Source organism: Ursus americanus, chromosome 7, assembly GCF_024610735.1.
Source record: "Ursus americanus isolate L20-20 chromosome 7, mUrsAme1.1.p, whole genome shotgun sequence".
Taxonomy (NCBI): domain Eukaryota; kingdom Metazoa; phylum Chordata; class Mammalia; order Carnivora; family Ursidae; genus Ursus; species Ursus americanus.
Genome location: NC_142133.1, coordinates 57,474,804 through 57,496,755, shown reverse-complemented (window position 1 = coordinate 57,496,755; position 21,952 = coordinate 57,474,804). Strand labels below are relative to the sequence as shown.

The 21,952-nt window shown below is 35.4% G+C and overlaps 1 protein-coding gene across 2 annotated transcripts in view; it reads right to left on the bottom strand.

The window, feature by feature from the left end:
- Positions 1-1,104: 1,104 nt before the first annotated feature.
- Positions 1,105-21,952, bottom strand: part of STRN (striatin) — a 102,088-nt gene continuing 81,240 nt past the window's right edge. For both annotated transcript variants that reach the window (XM_045809081.2, XM_045809082.2), the window contains 3 exons: positions 17,552-17,656; positions 16,315-16,401; positions 1,105-16,202 (listed from right to left, as the gene is read on the bottom strand). In XM_045809081.2, the coding sequence (XP_045665037.1) occupies positions 16,033-16,202; positions 16,315-16,401; positions 17,552-17,656 (362 nt within the window). In that variant the 3' untranslated portion in view covers positions 1,105-16,032. The remainder of the gene's footprint in view (positions 16,203-16,314; positions 16,402-17,551; positions 17,657-21,952) is intronic.

The window sequence follows — 21,952 nt, the reverse complement described above, 5'->3', positions numbered from 1 at the left end:
CTTGAACTTGGATAACATGACTGGTATTGTGGCAGCCAACTTGAAACCAAAAAATAGATGAAAATCCATTCCTCTAAGAAGGGCAGAAGAGGAATAAAAAGAGCCTGGGTCCTTCTTGACATTTTGAACAGTTGGACCAATGCCAACAACTCCCTTACACTGAACTTCCATTTTTTAGGTCATTATTTGTTCAGCTTTCTCAAACTTAAAAGCTAATTCCATTCCTTGCTGATACAGAAACAAAAGGTAAATTGGCAGGGCTGCACTTTGTTCGTCTGCACATTGAAGACAAGTTAGTCCAGTCATAATGACCAAACACACTGGGAATAAGAGAGGCAAGGTGGCTAATATCCATGACCCATTCCTAATGATTCTTTGACATTTGTTTTACATGCTTGTACCTAGAAAGATTGTTTAAATTGGTGGAAACTGTCCACTGAGTATAGTGTCGGGAACCAAACTACTCCTCCAAGTGACACACAAAAAAGAGAAGTCTGGGTAAAACAACAAGACTTGAGAAGAGGGGAAAAGAGAATTGGTGTCCTGTTTTTCCAGGTAAGGGAAGGGAAACGGAGAAGCCGAGTAACAAACCTCCTCAGTTACTGATGCAGAAATCTTCAGACGGGATTCTGAGCAAATTCTTGATCCACCTTAATTTTCTCCTCCTCATCCTTCAACTTGCCATGAGGAATTAAATGTGAAAAATGAGTACTTCTTTTCCTGAACTCCTTGAAAATGAAGAAACACACACAGATAATCCTTGAATAATACAGATAAAAACTGTAATACCACACACAGAACAAATTATAAGAAACATAAAAACACAGACCTATAGAAAATAAATGTGAAAACCCAGAAGAAAGAAAATGTTTCCTACAAAATATAAATTATCAGAATTAATCCAAGAAGTGAATATTTTGAACCAAAGATATTAGAAAAGAAATTAACAATCCTACCTCTAAAAAAGAAGGCCTCGGGAACAAAGGATTTCTCAGCCAAGTTTCCTCTAATCTTTAATATATAATTTCAACGATCTCTTATTTAAACAAATATAAAGTATAGGAAAAGATGAAAAGCTCCCCAATTCATTCTATGAAACAAGTATTGCTTTCTAAAAATGTTTTATTCAAGTATAATATACATACAGAAAAGTGTACATGTAAGTGTAAATTAGATGAATTTTCATGAACTAAACAATCCAACATAAACAAGCACCCAGATAAAGAAACAAAATATTACCAGCACTGCAGAAGTCCCCCTCAGACTCCCTTTCAGCCACTATCTCCTCCCCTACCTCTCACTGAAGATAACCACTCTCCTGACTTCTAACAGTTAACATAGATTAGTTTTGCCCATTTTTGACTTTATATAATGGAAAGCATACAGTATTCTTTTATAGCTGCCTTTTCAGGCTCAACATAATGTTTCTGAGATTCATCCATATGTTGCATGTACTTATAAACCGTTCATTCTCATTGTTGTATAATATTCCATTGTATGAATACCAAAATGTATTTATCCATTCCATAGTAGATAGACTTTTAGGTAGTTTCTGGTTTGAAGCTATTACTAATAATGTTGCTATAAACATTCTAGAACATATCTTTTGGTGTACATTTGTATGCATTTTATTGGGTATTTGCCCGGAAACAGAATTACTAGATTTCATATGTTCACTTTAGTAGATTCATCCAAACGGTTCTCCAACATCTTGAATAAATTTGCATTCTCACTGGCAGTGGGTGAGCCTTCTGATTAGTCCCACGTTTTGTCAACCTGCATAATTTTTTACACCTAATAAAAAGTCCACTGAAGAAACCTATAGACCAATCTCACTTAGGAATATGCATGCTGCAGTTCTAAACAAAATATCAGCAACTGGAAAACTGATTTATAAAAGAAAGAATAGCACATTATGACCAAGTAGGTTTTATTCCAAGGAGACAAGAGTGGCTTAATGTCAGCAGCTCCACAAACAATCTAGTTAGTCACCAGATAAAAGGACAGTAACACACAACCACATCAAAAGAAGCTGAAAAGGCATCTGACAAAATTCAGCAGCTATTTCTAGTAAAATCTCTTGGTCAAACAGGAAAGAATTTATTTAAATTAGATTATTTACCAAATAGCAACACAAATATTCAAAATAGCTAAATATGCAAACTATTTCAATTAAAATCAATAGCACTCAGAGATGCCTATCACCATTATCACTTAACACTATAATGGGGTTTCTAGACAATAAAGATTCTGAGAAGAAAAGAATCTTTCAAACACTGGGGAAAAAAAACAAGTTATTTTTGTGATTTTGTGAGCGTTAGTGTCATTATATTTGTGACTGTCATCATTATATTCCTAAAAATCCCAAGAGACTGTAGTGAAAACTTCTGGAATTAATGAGAAAATTTAGTAACTATATATAATAAATGTGTTGTATACAAGGTAAGAGCACACACACACACAAATAAGCTTTTTATTTATAATAAGCCTTTAGAAATGGAAATGGAAAAAAATCCATTCTCAATAATGACCAAAGACTAAGAAACGAGATTACATGTAGTTAAAAAAAAAAAAAAAAAAAAGACACAGGACTTAAGTGAAGAAAAGTCTCAAATCTCAAGCTTACTAATGATATAGACAGGATCTGAGCAAACAGAAAATGATACAATTTTGTTAGTTCTTAGAAGACAATATCATATGTCAAATTTCCCAAAATTAATCTTTAAATTTAATGCAGTTTCAACCCTTAATTGGATAAAATGATCACAAACTTCAAATGTCTGATAATAGCCACGATAGGCAGTAAAAAGAACAGTAGCCAGGAGTGTGGGGTGGGACAAAGCTCTGCCTGACCATTTTATAAAGCCACTGTGTGCAAACATAGAGTCACTGTAATTAAGTGCATGATACTCTAAGCGAAACAGCATAGTATAGTGAGAAATCTCATTCTATCTGAAAAATTAATATATGACAAAGTTGGTATTTTGTTTCATTGGAAAAAGACAATTTGGTAAGAAGTGCTGGAACAATTGGCAACCCGCTCGGAAGAAAGTAAAGTTGGATCCATAGCTTGCATTCTGTACAAAAACAAATTCCAAATGGAGTAAAGACAAATATAAAAAAAAAACCCACTAACAACAAAACCCAAGAATAAAATGGATAAGCCATTCTAGGAGACTACACATGCCACCCAGCGGTGAACAGAATACTTTGAAATTTTTACATATTTACAAATGTCCATGTTTTATAAAAAATATACTTGAGTATATACTAATATAAAGTTTTGAATGGGAAAAGGTATAAATATGGTAAACAGACAAATTAGTTTGGAAAAAATTTGCAAATAATATGAAGTGTTTACATATAATGTAGAAAGAGCACTTACAATTTTTTTTTAAAAAGACAGTGCACAGATGGGCAAAATGTTAACAAAAAATGAAGTGAATGAAAAATTTAAAAAAACGAATAAAAATTTAAAATGTGAATAAAAAGATACAAATATGCAATTCACCTTAAGAGTGAAATCCAAAAGGCTAAATTTTCTATGGAAAAAGTATTTAATAATATTAGTGGTCAATGGACAACTAAGAGTTGGAAAAACTTTGCAACCAAGGGTAGAAAGGCTTAATAATGTGTAATATACAAAAAACCTATGAACTAGTTAAATTAAAAGATAAAAAGGCAAACACAATAGAAACATGGACATAAGTGTAAAGATATAAATAAAAATATGAATATTTGTGGTAGACAGAATTCTAAGATGGCCCCATGATCTTTGCCCCTGGTGTTACTCCCATGATAATGCTACTTTTACCAAGCAAAGGGAGTTTGCGGAAGTAATTTAAGGTTACTAACCGACAGACCTTAACATACAGAAATTATCTGGGTGGGCCTACTCTAGGCACATGAGCCCTTTAAAAGCAGAGAGTTTTCTCTGGCTGATAGCAGAAGAGAAAACACAGAGTCAAGTACGAGAAGGATCTGATGAGTCCTTGCTAACCTTGAAGATGGCCGGCAGGGGGCGGGGTGGGGGAGCGTTACATACAAGGACTGGAAAGGAACCTCTAAAAGCTGAGACAAGAACCTCTAGCTAACAGTCAGCAAGGAAACAGAGACCTCCATATTACAACCATCCTACAATTGTAAGGTTTGAAATTCTGCCAACAACATGAATGAGCCTGGAAGTGAATTCTTCCCCCAGATCTTTTAGTCAAGAGCCAAGCCTGGCACACACCTTCGTTTCAGCCTTATCGGACACTCAACAGAGAGCCCAGTCAAGCCCACTTGAAGTTCTAAACCACATAACTATGAAATAATAAAACGGGTATTGTTTTAAGCTGCTAAATTTGTGGTAATTTGATACACAGCAACAGAAAATGAATACAAAAGGTAATTTAATTATGAGTGAAATCCAAATAACCAAAGAACATATGAAAAGTTATGCAGATTTACAGTAATCAGGAAAATGCAATCAGGAAAATAATATGGAGAAATCACTGTACACACCATGTCGTGTTTTTTTTTTTTTTTTTTAATGCTACAACAGCTATTGCTAGTGGATATAAAGAGTAAGGGTATTTTTATACTGTACATTTACTGATGAAAATATAAATTGTTCCAGCCTTTTTGGAAAACAATGTCAATACTTATTTAAAAAATTTAAATCTCCATATCTCTCAACCCAGCAATCCTACTGCAGGGACTCTATTCCATAGAAGTGAAACTATCCTGGTCATGAATAGTGCACAGGCACAATTACCATAATAGTGAAAATCTGGTAGCAAAGTAAATGCCCACTGATTATGAAGAAGTTTAAGCCATCATCATTAGAGTATTCATCATTAAAAAGAATGAAATAACAGCTATAAGACAGACTTGGAGGAATTTCAATCACATATGGTTGGATGAGGAAAGATGCAGAGGACATGTATTATCTCATTTATTTAAAGCAAGAAGATCCACCAAAAAAATCTCATTTCATTTATATAAGATTGTGTGTGTATATTAAGGAATGTAAAAGAAAACTATATATGTATAGACTTATAAGTTGCTCAAAATATAATTAAATTTTAAAAGCAAGTTGCAGAGAACACGTAGAACAAGACAAAAGTCCATGCAGTATTTGTGTACACACACTGGTATGAACAAGAACAGAGGTACATATATCACACTATTACTACAAGGGGGGTGGGAGTGAAACGGTATGGTGGGATATGATGAATACTGCCTCCGTGTGTCTTCATTACTTATTTATTGCTCCTTTCTGTTGCTCTTTTTAAGTTTTTATTTATTTAGGTAATCTCTACAGCCAACATAAGGCTCAAACTTACAACCCCAAGGTCAAGAGTAGCACAGTCTTCCAACTGAGACAGCCAGGTCCCCCTTGTGTTGCTCTTTTAATTAATTGTATTAATTTCAATTGTATCACTTTTTACGTCTAAGAAAAATCATCTCCTTTCCCTTTGTTTATCCTTAACACTTATCACTCATATTCTGTATTTTTTACCTATATTATTTGTTGTTTTCCCCAGCTGGAATGTAAGCCACCTCTGATAAAGGATTTTGTCTGTTTGATGCTGCACGCCAGTGCCTAGAATAGCCTGGCACATGGCAGGCACTCAAATATTGAGGAAAGTAACATTTTATGGATAACTTTTAGGGCTACTCTTGATGTTCATGTTAACCTTATTTCTCCTAAATATCTGATATTCTTGAAGTTATCAGGAGTGTGACAGAATTACGTGACAAAAAGTGTGAATTCAAGGAGTGAATAATTACTTGTTGGATGTTTATTACTGCCCAACATTTTATCAGGTGTTTTGTGTCTATTATCTCATATCAATCTATCAGGCAGGTCTATAATCTCCTTCTCACAGATGAAAAACCAACTCATAAGAGTTAGCCTAATTAAAGTTTCACTGACAATAAATGTCCTGTGTCCAGGCCAAAACCCTGTTCCTTTCTTTGTGCTGGTACTGATCTTAAAAGAATATTTTAATAATTAAAAAAGAGATAATAGTTCCTACATAATACATAGGTTTAACATTGAGATTTAATTGAATATTTCATACACAATTCACTACTCTGTTGATGATTCTATTAATGATGTAAGTCATTTGATTGTTATATATAAATAGTCTGTCTCTAACTTGTTGACTATTTTACTCCTGAAGCCATTGAGCTCTGCAGCTCAAGGCCGCTAGCCACCTGGGCCCTGGGAGAGTGGTAGCAGCAAACTGAGACAACACAGAGCTCTTCTGGGGAGAGTTAATAAACATTTAGATAATTACCATCAAATGTTCTACACAAAAAGCAGCCCTGAAAACATCCTGAGGGATTTGTCCTAGATTCTTCAAATTCAAGGTACGCTCCCCAGAGGAATGTCTTTCTTGACAATCTTCTGTGGGGAGGAACTTCCTACTTCTTTGGAAAAAAAACACCCCAGCCAGTTAGGAATAGCAGGACCGTCTGAGGGTCACGAGGAAAGAGTGGTGGACCTGGCCTGGGCCCAAGACAGTCCTGGCAGGTTGAGGTTCCAGACTGCATCAGCGGCCCCACAGGGGAGTAGAGGCCAGTGGGGTGGTGCTGCGGAGGTTAGGGAAAGAAGGGGCAACTTTAAAGGGTTCAGATACGTCTCGTTGTCACCCACAGGCTCAATTCCAATGCTGGCAGGACTGGAAGTGCACAGCAGCGGGAGGGTGATGCCTTTGGCATTCTATTGCCACCTTCCAGGTGAGGTCCCAATTCCTCCCTAATTAGAGTGCACACCTCAATCTTGGGATCAGCTTCACAGATCTAAGTACATTTGAGATTGGATAGGGACTGGCAGAGATTACTATTATTTTTTTTTGTCTTTGAAAATCCGGATAGATTTAGAATTTTGAAAATGTGCTGATTACTCACCCAACAAATAGTTATTGAGTATTTTTTATATGATAAGGCACCAGGAGAGGTGCTAAGGGGAATATAAAAAAAAAAAAATGAGGAGCTTATAGACATTGAAGCAAACAAATAATCATTAACTGTTTTTAGTTTGTTAGGTGACAGTAAGTAATACTTAATATGTAAAGTCTGAGTTGAGGATGGTGTATAATGGGTATAAATTCATAATAAAACTCATCACTACCTGCTCCCCATACCACAAAAAAATCTACAAAATTTTGAAATATATAAAATAAACGTATCACATCTTCCTTGCTAGTCTTTGCACTTCCAAAATAATTTTTAAAAATCACACAAAATAAAATTTGTGTTGATCTGCAGAAGCAAGCTGTATGTAACTTGCATACATCAAGGACAGAAAACTGCATGGATCACTAACTTTCAATTTCAAAAGTAAAATCATTTCTGCCTCCAGAAAGCAATGATGTTCCTAAGGAGAAGAAACAATCTGCTTGCAAGGTTTTTTTTTTTTTTTTAATTGGAATCATTAGACGTGTATTCCCAAGTATTGTACGATATGAAAAATAGGAGCTTATTGTCTTGCTTGTTTAAAAGGCTGACCAAAATGAGTAAAACAAAGCCTGAATGTTTTAGAGCTGGGAGAAAGCCTTTCTTCTGACCCTGAGATCTACAAGGAAACTGAACAGGTACTGTTTCACTGAAAAACACAGTTTCCATTTAAATAAATTAAGTGGCATTTTAGCTGGATGTGCATACTTTCAAAACTCACGAATGGCAATTAGCAGAATCTAACCTTAACGCTGATAGCTCTGACGGGACATTGCTAATTAACATTATTAACATGGTATACATGTTAATTTTAACATGTATGAAATACACAAGTCTTCCATGTTGATCTGCAAACTATGTACAACCATAGTGCTTTTCCAGGCAGTCAAAATACGGAGACATTTACCACTTGTCTACATAGGAGTTGAGTACTGTATCAGGAGTGTTATTCATAAATGACTGTCAAAACATGTGAGACCAATGAATTTTTTTTCTAAAATACATACTGAATGAAATTATTCCAACAGGATATTCTGAAATACATGGGCTCAAAGTCTGTAGAAAAATACACAAATATATTTTTAAATGCTTTTAAAAGCACAGTCAAAATCATTCAAAACAGACCTCATCCTATAAAAATAATTCTCTAATCTTTTCGTGAGATTATCACGTGAGATTGGCCACATGAGAACATTTCTTACATGTCTGGTCTTCATTCTGACATATGCAAATGACACAACATCAACTGGGCCTATGTTATTATGGCTTCCTAAAATATCATAAAAACTATGTTGTCTGACACTTTACCAGGGGCTCTAGGGTACTTTTGATGTAAAAATCTTTAATTTAGGTAACAGGGACCAATGACAAACCAGAATTGGAACCATTTACTTTTGTAGGTCAAAAGATCTCAGTGGTCATCGTTCCCGGCCATTTAAAGAGAAAGAAGGACAATGGGTGGTGGGTCAGATTGCAGAGCTGGTGGCTTTTCCTTCCTGGGATGGTGCTTCTTTCCCCACACTTTCACCCAAGTTAGCCAGCACCCAAAGTAAACTTTCTGATGAGATTTCTTTTGCTCTAATGTAAGTTAATCTTGTTTATTGGAGAAAAATTACTGCCTTGGTCCCACTTCCATCAGGAAGTAGCTAAATGTCAGTATACTTATACATTTCGGCACATCTAAGTCACAAGCTGCTTGTTTTTACAACTCATACTTAACATAAAATTTTACTTTCTGGGGTGCCTGACTCAGTCGGTTAAGTGTCTGACTTGATTTTGGCCCAGGTCAGGGTCAGGAGAGCAAGCCCCAAGTCCTCCACGCTCGGCAGGGAGTCTGCCCCTCTCTCACTCTCTCTCTAAAATAAACAAACAAATCTTTAAAAAAACTTTTTTGCTTTCTATGCAGTTTTTTTTAATTAAAGAAAGTTTTTTAGTTTGGGAAGTTTCATTTGTGAATGATGGGTTTCCCTTACCATTACCCTTAATTTGATGATGCTATTATATGAGGTAATTCAAAAATATCTTTGGTTTGAGGTTGGAGATTGGGAAGCTGGTGTACATACTGGATCTTATGAGAGCACGGAAAACTTTGGCACATGAATTAAGAATACTAATTCTAGTATTCCAAGTGCTATTTAACAGATGTTTTACTGTGGGTCCTCCTTTACATTACTGGATTAATTATCTCTTTAAAGAGGCACACAGGGAAAGTCAATGTGGAGTTAGCATCTGGACCAGCCTTCAATGTAAGGTGAATGGCTAAATCATCAAGGACAAGAGAATTTTCTACAAAACAGGCCCTTCCCGTTAGCAGGATATTGCAGATTTTGTTCACTCAAATAGATCCTCCAAGTCTGACTGAGGCCAGCATTACCTTTAGTCTAATTACACAAACAGGATTAAGAAAGGGCTTAGGGTTGTAGGATCTAAGTGAAACAAAGAGTATTTTCTGTAGGGTGGGTTTTGAATTGTTTGGTTTTGAAAGTACACAAACTATACTAAATTAAAATCTGTGTTCCAGCAAATATGGATTTGTTTTCAGACCTGCAGGTCAATGCTTCCCCATAAAACTGGAGTGTCCTGATCATTGTAAGCAACAGGTGTAACTAAGAAGTAACAACTGGAAGGACGCGTCATAGTTACAGTGATTGGGTTAAATAGTGATGCCAGATTCCTAAGTTCCTGGGGACTACCCTAGGTGCCAGAACAACTCTGGGAAGGTCTTGGGAAATCCAATGCAGGTCAGAATACCACCCTGGGGTACCCCAGAGGGTCCATCAAATGTCTCAGTTCTTATTAAAGGGGACAAAAGGGATATTTCTGACACTACTGAAAAATGTGTCCATGACAAAGGATATAACACTCATTACTACAGAAGCATACAAAACATCAAAGCACAGCAGATAGTTTCAAGGACACTCTTAGAGTCCACATAACATTATGGCTTCAGATTGGAACAAAGAGATTGTGAGTTGTGGGCAGAGAAAGCCTTTGAAAAATAATGTTGATTTGAAAAAGCAAGGGGGAAGGTTTATGTTTGTTAAGTAGCCAAACAAAAAATAAAAACACATTAAATTTATAAGTGTATAATTTTTTAAAAATATGTAATTGAACACTTGAAAAAATACACATATATCCCTGAAAGTATTACTGACCCAATCTTATCGGGTATTTTAATTTTACTGGCTTTCCAAAGGTTCAAACTCCATAATGATAAATTTCTCTACCGTACTCACAATCAATAATTAAGACTGGTTCATTACTTTGGACTCACATCTACTTTGTCTAATACTCCTTTTATTTCTCTGCATGCCTCTCCTACCCCTCCCCCCCACCAAAAAGACAAAATCAAGATGTATTATTTTAACTGCAAATCCACTAGATTCCAAAATATTTCAATTCATGAGACACCTATAGCACATTATCTATATTTGTACACTTTATTTAAAAACAAATAATACACTTAGAGCCACCAAGAAAAGATAATTAGCTTATCCATACCCTGAATTTACAAAAGAAACTTCTTGCACCACAAAAATTAGCATTTGGATTAATTTACATTAATTGATATAACTGAATTTAAAAATACCTGAAGATCAAACAATCTGGTTCAGGGCTCACCAGCTGGGGGGTGGGGAATCGGGGGTGTGGAGAAAAGGAGTCACTTAGGAAACTGGACTGATGATGCCCTGAAGTCAGCACTAGTAAACTGAAGTTGAGAAGACATAAAAGTAACCAGTAGATTTCAGGATTACAAAGAAGTGGTTCCTCCTAAAAACAGATATTAGATGGAATGGGTGTAGGGGAGATCTCTTAATTTGGATTGAAAAAAGTGTGTGGAGAGGGGGGTTGTATTTGTTTCTCACAAGAGGCAAACTTCAGCCAAACAATGAGAAGAAAGCAGGGAGGGAGGTATGTGGTAGACTGAAGGCTTTCTGACTGCTGATAATACCGAATTTAGCAGATCTGTACAACTAAAATACCATTCTCTGAGACATTATCAGAAAGGAGCTAACAACCGGAAAAATCATTCTACATTAACAAGGCACTCACTGGTTCACAGCCTGCTAAAAATCCAGGCAGACATTAAAGTTAATCTAAATTAAAATGAACTTTCTAGTTTGCATCAGAGGGATGACAAGCATGTTGTCCCAGTTAAACCAAATGTAAAGGTTGACTAGCAAAGATCCAGGAAATTCTGACCCCTAAGTACCACTTTAGGAATACTGCTAGAATAAAGAAGTGGAATCTAGGGATCTCTGTTTGGCCTAAATTTGCTTTTTTGTTTTGTTTTGTTTTTTAAGATTAAGAACAAAAACAAAAATGGAACAAATTCAAAAACAAAACTGATGCAATCTGTTAAATACTTTGTCAATCTGGTCGTCCCTGACACTGACATGGAGGTCCAGCTGGATGATGGATATGGCCAATTAAAAAACTTTCAGTGTTGAAAGTAAAAACGATTCAAATCATTTACCAATGGCCTGTCCTTTGTTTTTAAAGATGGACATGTTTTCTGGACCTTCCCCTAAAAGGAACTTCTGGAATTGATACATTTCACAAAAATATACATATAATTTCTATCAGCTACTACTTTTGTACAACCTGAATCCCAGTGTCAACACATAAAGTACTACAATTATATAAATAACTAGACAAATAACATAGTAACAAAGGCAACTTCTGAGTAAATAAAATTAATGATTATGTACTTAATAGCCTTGAAACAGCTTTCAAAGAATAAAGTAAGCTGAAGAAAACTGTACTTAGAGCTCTTTTTCCATGTAAATTCAGTAACAGTTTGGCTCTTGGTTGAAAATATTACAGACATATACTAACCAGAGATTAACTATATCCACTCACTATCAACCTTGACGATAAATTTTAAGCAGTTCTTTCAAAAGAAAACCAAAACTCTTAAATCTTTCAATCTGATTTGTGACATCTTAGTTCAATATAACTTAAATGACAAAGCCTGAGAAAAGCACCAACATAGATTTTTTAATTGCATCCAATCATCATTTTCAGATGTCATAAAGATTTGCTTTAGTTAAAATGGCAGCAATGACAAAGAGGTAGATATGAAAGATGTCATTTAAACACTATTCTTAGGTGGTATTTTAACTAGTTCAGGTGTTTAATCTAAAAATAATTTTTCCTAGTTGAGTCTTCATCACATAAGAATTTCATGACATGCTCTTATGTGGGAGGGAAATATATGAAGTCCTAAAAAAGAGGGCCTTTAAAAATTACATTTTTAAAAAATTAATTTACTTAGCCAACATTTAAGAGATCCCATCATTTTGGTGAACGAATAATTTCTCCTTTTACCTGAACTTGACTACAGTGAAAACATAGTTATTTTCCTCTCTACTGAAATTTCTAGGAATTCACATTCAAAATCCTTGGAAAGTACAGGTGGTGCTCAGAAGAGCACAAAGACAACGCATGAAATGTCCCCTGAAATCCTAGAAGTTGAGCAGATACACTGAAGACATTGATGGTCACAAATCAGGACCGTCACAGATTGGCGCGCGCGCACACACACACACACACACACACACACACACACTCTCTCTCTCTCTCTCTTTTTCTCTCTCTCTCTCTCTCTCTCCCCCCCATAGCCCTCCCACCCCCCAACTCAATCCTCATCCTCACTGTAAGGCTGCATTTGTATTTTATTTTAAAGGCACCTCTCATTCTCTAGCTATTGCCTTCTTGATGATTCTGTTTTGTTAAAAATCCTGAATGTTCAATGGAAATAGTTCAGTACTGAGAATGGAATATTTTTCAATTCACATTTGAATAGCCAGGTTTTCTTACATTCAGATTTTAATAAACTAGAATGACAGTCTTTAAAACAAGCATGCTAGCCTATAATGAATATAATATATACAGTAATTTAAACATTTAGAACTATATATTATACTGCAAAAGCAAACAGCACAACACTCATCATACTCATCATTACCTGCGGTGTACACACTACCTCTAAAAACAAAAATACAAAACAGTAAAATGCACCTATGGTTTATATATATATACATATATATGTATATGTATATATATATATAGTCTACATATATTATATATATTCCTACAATATATATAATATATATTTATAAAATATACATACATTTTAGACATTTTCAAATAAATCTTTATCATTATCTCCAAAAGAAATTTATAGCAAGAATACTGAAGGAATGAAAGATAAACAAAAAATTTTTCACAAAGTTCATTATCAGTGATGCAGCATAATTTCCCCCCTTTTAGTCATAACTAAAATGATTATAAAAGCTAAATACTTTGCATAACTAATTATCTGTTTAATGGCAAAAATTGCTAAACTTGTTCAATAGAAAAATACTGAAGGTCATTATATCACTTATGTTAAATATCTGTCTAGGGTTCGAGTAGCAAATGAGCTTCATATGACAGTTGGGTTTTGAGAAGGGTGCTGCAAGCTCCCAGAGATGTATCCACAGCATATGAAAATAAGGCAGGGACCCACTTCTCCTGCTGATTTTCATACTATCCCCATATATTTCACCCAAAATATTTACAAATCAAGCACTATGCAAGCATTTCAACGACTGTTTAAATCGTGAATTTGTTCATTTTGTGGATTTTCATTGAATTTTCAATAGGCTGGGGGGGAAATTAGACATATGTCTATGCTTCTATCTGGTTGGAAGACAGCTTTGGCTCATTTCTAGGCTGAGATCATATAGTGCTAGTGGAGGAGAATCTCTGTTTCTGTGTATGGTCTCCAACGGCATGGCACTGGCTTGCTAAAGAACTTTCAACAGTTCCATCATTTGCACTACAGTCTACATATCTCATGGTCATTTTCTACTAACAGAAAAATTTCAACCATGAGGTATAAAATGCAGGGGAAGAGAATGTCTTGGTTTGGGGAATTTCAGTGACTTAAATAAAGCAGGCACTGAAGATCCTGGGAGGTAATTAAAGCAGTAACTGGTAGAGCTGTAGCTTAATCTGTCATAAATATGCCAAGTAAGGGCACCTGACTGGAATTTTTCACTCATCGAAGAACCAAAAGAGGAATGCACCAAACAAAATGCGGAATTCTATATCTGCGTGGGAATAATACAAACATTCACCTGGTAGCTCAAGTCCAGGTCAGTTCATTTGATTATACAAAGGAGTCCCTTGAGCCCACTGTTACCCAAAGCACAGATGAAATGACAAGGTAGCTGTGTCAAAATATTAAAGCATATATGTGTATCAATCAGGCAAATCTAGCACACATCTTTAAAGAAATTTGCCTATAGACTGCAAAACTCTAGAGGCAGAAAACAGAAATTTTAAAGAAAAATTATCAATTACTACCCATATCACCATCAGAATACGTTTTCAAGGAGTAGATATACATATAATCAGAAGTGTCATTGTTATGACAATGGAATAGGTGGGGAGAGGAATGTAGGAATTACATTAAAAGGTTAAAACATTTATGGATATGGATTTTTTAAATCTGAGAACTATTATACATATATTTTGCTGAAATGCTGGGCATTAGTAATTTATTTCTAATTTCTACATTGGTCTCTGACATTTGAGGCAAACAAGAGAGTGTAAAGACAGGTGAGACAGTTGTAGGGATGAGGTCTATACATTAGGTCCAAAGAGTGGGGTCATGGGAATCCCAAGAGCTGGCCACATGTGGGTCACAGGCTAGGTGAGCTCAGGGAAGCCTGGTCCTTTATGACAGTTTTCCCCAGAAACAATATTGATACACTGCCTATTAAAACATGCTGTGTATTCCAATTAAAGAATGGAGGAGGGGGTAGGGGCAGGGATAGAGAAAGACAACTCTTTAGCCAAGGTTATACACTGAACTCTTCCATCCAGATTTCCAGGGAGCTCCCCTTCTTGGATATATTAATGGAGGACTTCTGGGGTACAAAATAGTTGGCTTTATTTAGTACTGCAAAAGCAGCTGCCTGACGTTAATCAAACCCTTTGGGCTGTTAAAACATAATAATTATAAACTGTTTTTGGTAGATATCAGATAATTTGAATATGAGACACAAAGAAAGAGCAAGAGGTCATCTGAAGCATGGTATGTGGGTTTTGGGTTTTGACAAAGGAGTACTCACAGATAACTTCCGTCTTTTCAAACCACTGAAAGGTAAGAAGATTTCATCGATATGAGATAACCACTCTGGTACTATAAATATCACATGAATAAAGTGAATTTTTTAAATTAACAGAAATTATTATAAAGATATGCCCTGCTTGTTCTTAAAAATAAACAGAATCTCAAACCTGAATAAGTTAAATCCTTTAGTAAAAGCAGACTCTATCAACTATTCATAATGGTGACTGTTTCTGACAGCTAAACTTTACAATGGTACCAAATCTATTTTCAAAAATGTAATACAATATAGAAATCTGCTTACAAACTAAATATTTGTTTAGTATTTCTGAATAATAATATATTTAACGTATTATTGCATTTCTTTTTTTCCCCCCCTTAATAGGTACAATGCTTTGCCAGGTGCTTTATGTGCACAGACGAAAGGAGAGCTAAATTAAAAACTCGTTTGAACACTGCCTGGTCATTATGCACACAGGGGTTAGTACAGCAGATATGGTCAAGATTACTGTTTTAACTACTTAATGTGTTTAACAAGATTTCTCAGGGGAGAAGTAGGTCTAAATTTGTTCTTCCTTTACTCATTCCCAGTCATCAAGTTTTTAATTATCCCATATAGCATGTCCTATTTACTCAATAGGGACAAGCTAAACTTATGTTCGCTCAGGCCTGCCTAGCGAATTAGAACCACCTCAGAAATAAAAGCTCCTATTTGGGGGAAAATTTGAAACAGTTTTCAGGCTCACAGATTCAGCTGAGCTTGCAGCAACCTGAACAAACCTTAGTTTTAGAAAACAGTATACGAATTGCAAAACTATACTTTAAAACAAATGTTCTCTGTGCTCCTTCAGCAGAACAAAAGGGCAGGACAGGTTGATTCTTGCCCTGGTCTTCTGTATCTCTTTTGTGCAGTTGATTATTTATAAAGAGCTAGAAGGTGAAGATGATGCACTGTGTCATACAAAGACTTTAGCCAGTGCATCAGCCCCAGCACTGGCTATATAGCATTTGGATGGGTGGAAAGCTACATCATGAATTGATTCTTCAAACTTTTTCCGATGAGCTGTGAACTCTTGGATACACGTCTTACTTTCTAGGTTCCATAAACGTATTGAACAGTCATGACCTGCATCAAGAAAAAAGGAAAAAAAAAAAAAAAGAAAAGAAATTGAAAGGAAATATTACATTAACATGAAACTAATAAGGATAAATAAATAATCCACAGCTGATGTACTTACTGCCAGACATCAAGTACAAGCCATTAGGATCAACTGCTAGACTTGTAACAGCTTCTAGGTGGGCTACCATCGAGTGGATGAGTTTGCCTTTGGAAAAAAGAGATTGTTACTTTTTATTAATAGCTCTCCTCATTCTGAATATATGCCAGCTACATGTTACACTGATTTCTCCAGTCACCCCTCTCTGTGTACTTACTGCATCAATAGCTTTTTCCATAACAGCTAAAACAGTGTGTCTCCCTCCCCACTCCAGCCACAGTAATGATGAAAAACAAAAGCTCAAATTTCAAATTATATTTTTGTCTTTCAAATAACAACATAAAAGTCATCTGTACACAAATATTCCTTTAAGCCATGTTCATTAACTAAGACTCAGACTTTATTAATTAGCTACTTTGTATCCTTTAGCAACAGGCAAATTACATGGGCTGTGAGAACAGAAGAGACAGAGACAAAGACAAAGGAACAGAGAGAAAACCTGGCCACAATTTTGGTGGAAACAACATATAGAAAGGCATTAAAGTATTAAATTACTCATCACTCACAGCTAAGCAAAGTCAGCAAAAGTCAAGAGCAGACAGTCAGGTAAATATGGCTGCTAATGTGGAGTGTTTTTCTCCCAACACAGCTCTTCAGGATTTTCCTTTAGTGAAACGCAATTCAATATAAAAATAGGAAAGCCCACATATCCTAATTCAAATCAATCAGGACCAGATAGTCAATATTATAATACAGAAAAGAGTAGTCCATGAAAAACTGAATCAAGTAAACCAAATAACTCAAGGGTTTCCATCTCCAACACTAAGGCTATTCAAACACTGGACAATTTTAAACAAAATATAATGATCATATGCCTCTACTTCTAACATGTTTCTACTTGTCCCCAATATATTCACAGCAAAAAATCAGTTTTATTGCTATTTGAATGACCTTTTCATTGTGTCCCTAGTCATAACCTTGGCTCTAGGGCCAAAACATAGTATTTACTTACTACGAAATAAACCAAGATGATTCTATATGCTACCATGAAGACTAGTTCTTAGCAGATCTGGACAGAAGGAATAGAAACTGAGCTGGGAGAGTATCTGTTTTCATGCCTACTCCTGGACCATACAGCCACTAAGAGACACCCAGATCAGGATACTTATGGTGGGGTTTGTTTGTGGTTTTTTGATTTTGGGTGTTTTTTTGTTTGTTTGTTTGTTTTATCACTGATCACTTTGTAATAAACACTTACCTGTATTGTTATCATAGAATTTGATGTGCCTGTCTTCATGAGCAGTGATGCTGATGGGAAGAGTGGGGTGGCTGATAACTCTATTTATTTGGCAGGAAGAGTTGCCTGCAAAAAAGAAAAAAAAAAGAGCAACAAGTTAGTCAAAACTACAATTTTTTCACACAAGAGAACTGAATACTCACCTAGGAGACTAAAAAAGTAAACCATGTGACTTTAATTTATCTTTAGTTCATTTATTCCGTGACTATTCATAATTTCAGTGTTAGGAAAGAAGAATTGCCTGAGCAGTAACATACTGACAATCAAGAGGTATGTACAAATGAGAATTTTCTTTTCCACCTGCAATCAATGGGTGCCACCCAGGGATTAGCCTAGCGTCACTGACATTTCTCATTCTCTGATGACTTGTGATACTTCTGCTGCTTTAATAAAGTTCCCTCATTACTTAAATGTAGACAGTACCCAAATTTAAATCTCCACTCTTTCTAGATATAGAGCTTTTTACCACATGGTTATCATCTGAAGACAAATATGACAAAGAGAGCTTCTGAGCTCTTTAATCTCTTTCTCATCATAATAGAAATAGTCATCAGGGCACCTGGGTGGCTCAGTTGGTTAAGTGTCCGACTCTTGATTTTTGGCTCAGGTCATAATCTCAGGGTTGTAAGAGCAAGCCCCAAGTCAGGCTCAGTGCTCAGCACGGACTCTGCTTGAGATTCTCTCTCTCCCCCTCCCTCTACCCCTCCCCTCAACTTGCACACGCACATGCACACACACTCTCTAAAATAAATAAATAAAATCTTTAAAATAGAAATGGTCACCATTTGACAGTCTACCATGTTTGGAATCTTAAAATAGCATCCTGACTAGTGCACTATAAAGTAACTTTCAAAGAATGTCAATTATATGCACAACGAGACAGGCAGGCCACATGTCATTAGGTCCATACCACAGTGCATAAACCAAGGTCTAGAAAAAGTTGTGACTCCCCCAAAATCATGTGACAAAGCCAGTACCAATACTAACTTCTACCTCTATCCTAACCACATGGCTCATGCAAATCACACAGCTGCCAAAAATGGTACCTAAACTATTATAAAAGTCTTTTATCAAAAGGAAACCAATCATTAAAAACCTTCTAGTGAGCTCTGTTAAGACACTTTATTCTTCTTTTAAAGGAAAAAAATCTAGATATATAAAGGTAATACTAACTTAAGGTATGTCAAAGTTAAAAAAAATCATGTCACGGTTCAGGGAGAGGAAGGGATGCCCTTCTTATAAAGTACATTATTAGGACATCTGGCAAATTTGCATATAAACAATAACTTAGACAATATAGTATCACTGTTAAATTTCCTGATTTTGATAATATGCTACATCAGAGAATGTCCTTGTTCTCAGGAATTACATGCTAAAGGATCTAGGGGTACAAGGCTATGATGTCTCTTAAGTGATTGAGAATTTAAAATTATACACATATATAGATAGTGATAAAGCAAATGTCACAAACGTGGCAAAATGCTAAAAACTGGTGAATCTGGGTGAAGGGTAGCTAGTTTTTGTACTATTTTTGAAACTTTTCTGCATATGTAAAATTATTTCAAAAAAGAGTTAAGGGGCGCCTGGGTGGCACAGCGGTTAAGCGTCTGCCTTCAGCTCAGGGCGTGATCCCGGCATTATGGGATCGAGCCCCACATCAGGCTCTTCTGCTGTGAGCCTGCTTCTTCCTCTCCCACTCCCCGTGCTTGTGTTCCCTTTCTCGCTGGCTGTCTCTATCTCTGTCAAATAAATAAATAAAACCTTTAAAAAAAAAAAAAGAGTTAAAAATTTTTTTAATCTTGGAATAGTTATTATGAATTTACATTCAAATAGAAAATATAATAAAAATAGGTAAAAACAGCTGTAATCCATTAGTGTACTCTATTAGATTTTCTTGTGGTTCCTAAAAATATGATATCTTAAAAACTGAAAATAGTCTTTTTCCAGTGTTAATGACAAGGGGCCACCCAGCCTGTTATCTAAGAATAAAACAAAAAGTCACTTGACCATGTGGAGTAAGCTCTGGGTCAGTTATACTTGATTCAAATGGTCCTAACCAAAGAGTTTAGTTTCAAAATTCAGCCTACAGATTTTCCCCCCTCCGGAGGTAACACAACATGAGCAAGATCCTCTGTAAGACCCAGCAAGAAAGTAACAACAGAAACGAAATACTTTAAGTAAAATATCCCATATATTCTGAGAGAGTGGTTTCTGAGACTAGCTTCCATTGTATTGAGATCTAGGAAATAATTATGATAGAAATCACATGATGGAAGCAGGCAAGAGTTTTCATATAGTTATACTTTCAAGGAAGTTCTCCACTTAATGGTAAATCAGACAAGTAAGCAAAATGCAAAGAACACTAGAAATCAATTGAAGGCCTACCAACCATCATTCTAACAATGAATCTAAATTTTCCAAGTATTCATATTCAGCTTGCAACTTAGAGGTCGTTTACTTTTCACTGGATCAACAAGTACTCAATGACCTGCTTCAACTACTTTTGACTTTTTCAGTCAAGTCACCATTGACATTAATGAGTAGAAAGCTAGTTTATTCTGATTTTTAAAACAAAACTCCTTCATCCTTTTAAATTCTTTTTTTTTTAAGATTTTATTTATCTGTGAGAAAGAGAGAGAGAGGGAGAGGGAGAGCACAAGCAGGGGGAGTGGCAGGCAGAGGAAGCAGCAGGCTCCCCGCTAACCAAGGAGCCCAACATAGAACTTGATCCCAGGACCCTGGGATCATGACCTGAGCTGAAGGCAGATGCCCAACCAACTGAGCCACCCAGGCAACCCCACTCTTTTAAATTCTATATGAAATTTACTTTCACCTTGAAACATGTTTTTGGTCAGAACTTTAATTTTTAAAAAATCTGCTAAATTCCAGAAAAGAAGAACGTAGTCAAATATGAATAGGTAGGGGTAGTCATGGTAGAAAGGAATAAAAGACTAAATTATACAACTCTAAAGTAATCAAACTGAAATTTAGGAAATGTCAGGACATACTATTATAACTCAAAATAATTATCACTTATGCCAATAATGCTGCCTTTGTTCAAAACATTTTTGGCAGTTTTCTTCAGAAAATGCTTCTAGTATCAGGCAAAAAGTTGTATGACTTTATAGTCACCACACTTAAGGAAAAAAATGGGATTGCCTAGTTCAGTTTATCCATCTCATCCACCAGACGTGATGTCTTATTAATTTAGAGCAGTCATTAAAAATCAGTATTTACCACTCAGGACATTCAAATAATTGACCACAATCTCTGAAGATAATTCTAAGAATGTTCACATCTTTCTTAGTTTTATCTTGTTTTTTGTATTTTACCACTGTAGCTTTAGGTCATATATTTAAATGAGTTTAAATTTATTGAGAGTCTAAAACCTATATTTCTTGGCAAAAAAAAAATTTTTTTCTCTTTTTCCTATTCCATAATCTCAGTTTTTATTTTTTGCCTCTCTCTTTTACATCCAAATAGTTCAAAACTCTATTCATGTCTATTTCCCAAACAATTCTCACAGGACCTCAGAAAAGAACAAAGGACAACAGACTGGGAAGAGAACATGAAGAGAGCCAAAATGGAATGAGGGAAATTTTTGAGAGAAAATGAGTAGAGGGAAGGAGGGAGACAGACAGATAGAAAGACACAGACACACACGCGCGCCGTGGTAATTCTTTTTAAAGCTGGTTCTCAGACTAAAACAACAGTGTATGTTTACACAGTTTTTTTTATCAACTGCATCCTAAACTATCACCGTCTGGATGAAGCCTAAAGATAGAAAGCAATGGTTAAAAAGCCAAAACCACTAAGATTCTGTAGTATGTTCTTCACAATCTGAGAAATTATTTTCTGACTTTATGTATCCAATAAGAAGCTTCATATTTGAGATTCTGAGAGGCAGAACTTGATCTACATTCTAATCAGGCTGTGTCAAATTACATCATTAATACAAAATTAGGTTGATTTAAAAATGAAATTTTGAGACATGAAAAAGATTTTATTTTCAGAATAAATATTATTGTCCTCAAATAGAATTGAAAACTAATCATTTGGTGTAAAGTAAAATCTGACTCCTCTTTGGAATAGATCAAATGCTATTCCAAATAGTATAGTTACAAATGTGTGTAAACTTAACACAAAGTCTTAAAATCAATTATAAATCATTATATCCTTCTAAGTTACTGTGTTTTGTGATTTAAAAGGCAGAACTCTTTATAATAACAAGCTATTATATAACAAGGTATTTTTTGTAGTTGACTCTGGTAGTTATAATTTTGATAAAGCTTAAAAATTTGATCCAAAGACTATTTAAAGTTGGTATACACAACAATTGCACTACTGGGTGCTTACCCCAAA